Below are 7,033 nucleotides of genomic sequence, written 5' to 3' on the forward strand. Positions count from 1 at the left end.
GACCTCAGGTGATGCCTAGTTCCTGGGTGGTCGGTGGCTCTAGCTACCCACTAATGGAGTGGCTTCTCGTCCCATACCCACACCAAAACTTAACAAGGGAACAACATTCTTTCAACAAGAAGGTCATGAAGGTTCATCGTGTGGTCGTGGATGCCTTTGCAAGGCTCAGGGGGCGATGGGCATTCTTGCAAAGCGCATAGATGTGAATATCTCAAACGTCTCTATCGTGATCGGTGCGTGTCATGTGTTGCACAACATATGTGAGGTCAAAGGGGAGGTGATGAGCCCAGAGTTGCGGTGTGATGTCATCGATTTTGAGACCGTGCCAGAGAACCTTGTGCATTCTGAGAGCGCTAGCAAGGCCAGAGACAAGATCGCACACACACTCTTCTAGTGCATTTGGTGGCACCAACTTTTGATGCTCATTATCAAATTATCATTATTACCATTTTCAACCAATTGCACAATCAGTTCACCGCTCATCTCCCTTCCTTTCTTGTTAATAACTTCATCTGCATTGAAACCATTCCGTTAAGGATTCCCATTTTATTTTTACTTACTCATTGCATCGAAAGGGAGGTCTTGATGAGGTGGTTGAGATCCCAAGACATCATGTAAAAAAAAGCATACCGGCAAAGAAAACATCTCCATTGCTATCTTTTTTTTTCTTGACATTATTTGTTTTGAGATTGTTTACCACATACGCCATGTGGTTCTGGTTTGCTTAATTTACATCAATTTGATCGAATTTTTGTAGGCTAATCAACTTTGTTTTTTGAGGTGACTGACGCTAATCAATTCGATCAATTAGATCTGAGACAAGGTTTATTTGAAAAGCCCATAGTATAATTTCAATCCCTCTTTTTTTTAACTATGCGCACAACCTTGGACCGGCCCAGTGCCCAGTTGGATCCCCGCGCCAGACCTGACTTTGGTCACTGACGTGTGGGCCCAGGGGAGCTGCGTCCAGTTGGAGGTAGGCAGTACCCCCAGTCCTCCCCGTTCCTGAACGCCGCCGACTCGCAGGTTCGCCCCGGTCGCCACCTCCCAAATCCCTATTTATTCCCAATGCGTGAAGTCCTACAGATTCGCTGTTGGCAGCAACGCTAGAATCAGGAATTCTGAGTATATGAGATTGCAGCAACTCGAGGTACGCAATACACCGGCGCCCGTGAGTTCATCACAGCTTGCAACTAGGTTTTCCTTTCATCTTTAGCCAAGTCTAAAATCTGTGAGAAGGATACATCTATCACAGTTACTCCCTTCGTTCGGAACTACTTGTCTCGGATATGGATGTATTTAGAATTAAAATACGTCTAGATACATCCATTTCCGCGACAAGTAATTTCGAACGGAGGGAGTAGATTTTTAGGGATTGTCGATTGCAATTTGCAGCAGACGGGCAGAGCACGCATGGAAAGAAGGGATAGGTTAGCTGCATCAGCCATCACCCGTACGTACTGCATACAGATTTGGATCAACACTGGTTGGTACCGGCAAGATATTCATACCAACACCTGCCGATATTCATCAGATGTGCATTTGTTCAGCCCACACAAAAACAAAAGCATAATCTCCCAGAAGAAAAGGAGGATGACACAAGGGCATATCCCTGAACTCAAACATCTGACAGGCACCACTGTGCAGATCTCAAACTAGAATGATGACACAAGGGCACATCAATCCCTGAATTCAGTGACTGATCAATACGTACCAAGCATCTTTTTGAAAAAGTAAAAAAAAGGGGGGGTGGAGTAAGCCTGTTTTTATTTTCTTCGAAACTAGCAGAGAAAAGCCGGGACGCAAAGCCTGGCAAAAGTGTATCTCTCAAATTTTGGGCCAACATAATACGCAAAAACTGAATTCACTCACATTCTTCCATCCAACAGTGGCTCGTAAGATGCTTTGACCTCATCATCATCCCACTCCAACCCATCGAACCAGTCCCTCGCGCATTGTATCTTCTCCAGTTCTGCGGCAGCGAGTCTGAGCTTCTTGAGGCTTGGACAATCGGCGATCTTGAGGCTCTTCAGTGACGGGAACCGCAGCATGCATGCGCTACTGCTCAGCGCCCTCAACTTTGGTAGGCCTTGGAGATGCAGTTCCTTAAGTTTAGGGAAGGGTGTGATCACTTTGCTAGTAGTCCCTGCAGCTTGTTCGTCTTCGTCCGCCGCTGCTTCTTGATCTCCATCGCTGAGTGTGATGAGCTCCTCCAGTCCTAGGCAGTACCAGATGAACAATGACGACAGATTCTCGACGCACCCACCCCTGTAGACGATCTTTACCTTCAGAAGGCTCTGCAGGATGATACCCTGCAGGCTATCAAGGGCGGGCTGTTCACACTCGATAACTTCACCCTTCCTCATAAAATCACAGGGATCTAAAATGGGGCAATCAGTTTCTTCGCTGCCGTCAATGATCACCTCAGCTAGATTGCTGCAGTTTGAGATCCACACTCTCTTCAGGTTTGTCATGGTCTTCCAGAGGTGGCTTGAAGGGAGCTCCATCTTTGTCAGGCTACCGCATGCTTTTATCATCAGATTTCTTGTTGTACCGGCGAGGCGATATGACCGTGCCAGCCTCTCTAGGGCCTCGACCGACTGTACTGTGATGTCGATTGCCTTGAGCCTGCGTAGGCTCTCAAGCTCCTGAAAATCAACACCATTTCCACTCTCACCGACTTTCCAGTCTCGGTAACTGAAGTCCATGTACAGAACTTGCAGCATTTTGAGGCTATCTATGACACCACCTGGGATCATTACAAGCGGCATATGTGAGAGGAGCAGGAACCGCAGAGTGACCAGTGATCCTAGCTCCCTTGGCAGTGATATGATGTCTGTGTGATACAAATCAAGGTACTGCAACTGAACCAATGCACTGATCCCTGAGGGTAATTCAGTGATAGAGGTGTGCGAGAGATCTAATACCCTGAGAGATGGCATGAACTGGAAGAAGCCGTCGCACAACTTTTTCAACCCAGCGTTGTTTTGTAGCATCAAGGTCTTCAACAGAGGGCAATTAGGCGTCTCATACAGCTCCACGATGTTATTCCGCATGAAACAAATCCGCTCAGCCTCGCTCCATTTCTCTGCACCTGGTGCTTCCTTGAGCCCAACCCAGGCACGGACAAGCCATTTGGTCTCTTTTGTGCCGAATTCTGATGCTATCCAGAGAGCCATCGCGCGGACCATGGGATGCATACTGATGTGTTCGTCGTCTTTACCTTTTTCCAGCAAGGATGCAATCTTGAGATCACCCAGAAGGTCATGCCCTTTGTTGTATATCTCATCCATCTCAGTGTATAGATCATCTATGAAACCTTCACCGATGCAGTAGCCTATGACCCAATCCTTGGAAATGATGAAGTCCTCTGGAAACAGCGAGCAGTACAGCAGGCAGAGCCTTAGCTTGTCACTGGGCAAGTTGTCATAGCTGCTCTTGAGAGGCATAAGAACGTCCGTCTCCATGCCAAGAAGCTGCCATGGGGCAATATTTAGAACGGTGATGGCGTGCTTCCATTCTTTTGCAGTGTGCTTGCTGGCCATAGCCCGGCCGACGGTGATGAGCGCAAGGGGCAGCCCACCACATTTCATGGCCACTCCCATTGCCGGCCCCCAGATCTCTGGGCTGGCACGCTCGAGGTGCTCGCCGACCTTGTCACGGAAGAGCTCCCAGGCGGCCATCGGTGGCAGGCGCTCCATCTTGAGCTTGCGACGGACATCCATTCGGTTGCACACGTCCTCCATCCTCGTGGCCACGATGATCTTGCTCTTGGAGTTGTGCTTGGGAACCGGAATGCCGAGCATCCGGAAGTTGAGTGGCTCCCAGAGGTCGTCCAGCAGCAACACAAAATTCATCTTGGTGAGCACCCTGTAGAGCACCCCAGCGCGCTCCTTGGGCGTCCTGTTCTCCCAGCTCAACCCGAGCCGGTCGCCGATGACCTTCTGGATGCCGTCGAGGCTGAACTCCCTGCCAACTTCGACGTAGATGACGACATTGATGTCCTGCGAGCCGATGAGGAAGTCGTTGTTGAACTTGTGGAGCAGCGCGGTCTTGCCGATCCCGCCCATGCCGTAGACGCCGACGACGCCGGCGTCGCCGCCCCGGATGCAGGCGTTGAGCTCCTGGAGCATCTCGTCCATGCCGACGACGGGCGCGCTGGGCATCTCCTCGAAGCGGACCTGCACGAGCTCGTCGGCGACCTTGTGAAAGTCGCCCTTGTCCTTGAGGCCGGCGGCCTCGGCGAGCGTCTCGTCGGCCCTCTGGCTGAGGCGGTAGGTGGCCCTGAGGCCGGGCGCCTGGTCGGGCGGGAGCTGGAGGCGCGCCTGGTGCTCGGCGTGGATCCGGGCGGCGGCGTCCTCGAGCTTGGCGACGCACTCGAGCCACCACTTGACCTGGCTGGTGGCCTCCATCCCCTGGCGCTCGGCGGCGTCCACCATGCGCTTGACGTCGTCGCGCTTGCTCTTGAGCTCGTCCACCTCGTGGCCCAGCGCGTCGATGTAGTCGGCGCAGGACATGACGTACCCGAACGTCCGCGCGAAGTAGTCCTTGAGCGGCCGGAACGCCGTGTCGACGATGGACGCCACGAACTCCATCGCCGCCCGCCGCGAGCCGAATGCCTCAGTCTCCGCCGAGCGAGGCCTGGATTCGGTCGGCCAAGAACCCTGATTTGGGCACGGATTGAAGGATCTGTGCGGCGACGGAGCCGAATGGGGGGCTAATTACAGAAGTGGATGCACACGGGACGCGCGGAGGCGGAAGGGAGGAACGCGACAAGCTGCAATTGGTGCTGGGGGAAATCAGTTGGAGCTTGTGGGATATGGACAAATTGGTAGCTGGGGGTTGGAGCTCAGAGCAGGAGTATCCTTAGCCAAGAAGGAACACACGGAGAAATGCGCACCCGCGATGCGGAGGAAGATGGACGGGGGCGAAGACTTGGACTGCGCACAGTTGGAGTCCATCACCGGCTCACTGCGACCGCGAGGAAGGTGGCGACTGGCGTGGCGAGTGTGGTGGTGGTGGTGACTTGACTGGGCCATTGCGTCGGGCGGGTTGTTTTTCTTTCTTTTCTTTTTCTTTCGTCAGGCGGGCTGTTTGTTCCACGGAGAAACTGACCACGGCCGAGCATGTCAGTACGGTTGAACGTGCAAACAAGACAAATATGCGTGCATAGTGACAGTGCATACTACGTACTACTTTTCAACGTTGATCTCCGATGTCTTCGAGACAGTCAACGACAGGTGTCTGTCTGCAAGGGCACGGAAGGTGTCTCTCGAAGCGGTAGCACACTGTGGTTTTTCGTTTTCTTTTTCAGGACACATCATTCATGGAACGAAAGCTTTTCACCCGGTTTGTGAACGATCCAATCGTCCGTGCGCTGTCGTACGCAGAGCAGTTTGGACGAAACAAACACGTAGGGAAGAATACAGAACCATAGAAGCAATTTAGCAGAGTCGTCATATGAAATATAAAACACGCTTTATATGGATATATAGGGGCCGTAACCATTGTGCACAAAACAAAGAGTCGTCATCGCCATAATGTGGTCTATTTTTTTTTCTGTTTTAATCATGTTTTCAACTTTGTAGTGGCGATTTAAGATCACGTTAGTCCGTATCAAATGCAATAACTATATTTATTGATCAAAATGTGTCGCTTTACATATATTAGTGATTTGAAATGTCGTTTAATGACATTTTCAAAATAAGCAATGTCTCTATTCGAGCGACATTGCTACCTACTACTACCTACACTCACCGGTGGTCGGCGTCAACTAGTCATCGCCCTCCTTTTCTTCTTCCCCCCCTTCTTGTCCTCCTTCGAGAGGTCCTCGAAGCGGGCCTAGGGGTCGGACTCATGAGCAGCAAACGCGAGTAGCCACTGCTCCTTGTCAGTCGGTGCGGGGCCGGACTCTAGGAGGATCCACTGCTCGTTTCAAGCTTCGAGGTCGAAGAACTGCATAATCGCGTCGAACGGGTCCTTAGGCTCCGGCTGGGCCTCGACGGGGATGGCGTCATTCCCGGGACAAGGGGGTCAGCGGGGACGACGTCTTCCTCATAATTCACCCGGATGAGGGGGCTAGATCCCTCACGGCTGGCAGATCCGTCGCTGCCGTGAGAGGAGTATCCATTGGCTGTGGCGGCTAGTGCATCAGGCAAAGAGTTCGGCCGGACCACGGTGTCTAGGATGGGAGGTTTCGCTCCGCCACCAAGTTGAGCCAATAGGCTGCAATCTTGCGCGGCAATATTTTCCTGGATGGTGGAGGAGATGGGAGGAGAGGAGGCAACTAGGCTTTGGTGATGGGGATGTCTCGCCGCCATGCTTTTATACCGAGGATGAAGCCACATGGTCATCTGAATGACCTCCTTGGGAATTGGGGGAGCGATGGAGGCCATTACTTAGCGGGTGGTTAGCCATCCCATCATCATTGCTCGCTAGTGATTATGTCTGCGCGGTGGTGTGTGTACCTGCGACGGGCAGCTTCAAACCATGGATATGGTGCGAGGAGGAAGAAGTTGAATCTTCCCTCCCGCGCTGGTGGTTAGGTGTGAAGCAAAGCTCCGACTAGATCTCCTTATCCATCAGATATGAGGCTACGAGGTTGTTTATGGAGTGAACTCCACGATTATGCCGACCGACACCCATATGGGACTCTGCTAGAGTGCCATTTTGGTCAAAATCACGATATTGGTTGTTATTACGGCGATTGGGGCCGTATATGGCGACTCTGCTAGAGTTGCTCGAAGAGATCCAACAACAACAACACCTCATCATAACTGGACTACAACTTCCCTAGTTCATGCATGTGACGAGACTGAAGGCTAGTCTCATGCTCTCAATGTATCTACCCTAGAGAACGTAAACCTATCACGTCTAAACAATCCTACCACTCGCCACACCTGATACTCATCAATGCAACACAAGACCTCCTGCGCGGATGCCACAACTCCATCAAATTCAGTTGCATTCCTATGTGGCTAGAGGCACTAGAAGACAAGGGTGACTCCCACACATAGATCCTTGAATGCCCTCG

The 7,033-nt window shown here is 51.6% G+C and overlaps 1 protein-coding gene across 1 annotated transcript; it reads right to left on the reverse strand.

The window, feature by feature from the left end:
• Positions 1-1,618: 1,618 nt before the first annotated feature.
• Positions 1,619-5,025, reverse strand: LOC125545027 (disease resistance protein RPS2-like). Its single transcript, XM_048708866.1, has one exon. It carries the CDS (start codon positions 4,593-4,595, stop codon positions 1,869-1,871), a length of 2,727 nt encoding a protein of 908 aa, XP_048564823.1. The 5' UTR covers positions 4,596-5,025; the 3' UTR covers positions 1,619-1,868.
• Between the last annotated feature and the right edge of the window lie 2,008 nt (positions 5,026-7,033).

Source organism: Triticum urartu, chromosome 3, assembly GCF_003073215.2.
Source record: "Triticum urartu cultivar G1812 chromosome 3, Tu2.1, whole genome shotgun sequence".
Lineage (NCBI taxonomy): Eukaryota > Viridiplantae > Streptophyta > Magnoliopsida > Poales > Poaceae > Triticum > Triticum urartu.

Bases quoted from the DNA above. Each gene is read 5' to 3' on its own strand.
- LOC125545027 (XM_048708866.1), bottom strand. From the start codon at position 4,595: ATGGAGTTCGTGGCGTCCATCGTCGACACGGCGTTCCGGCCGCTCAAG.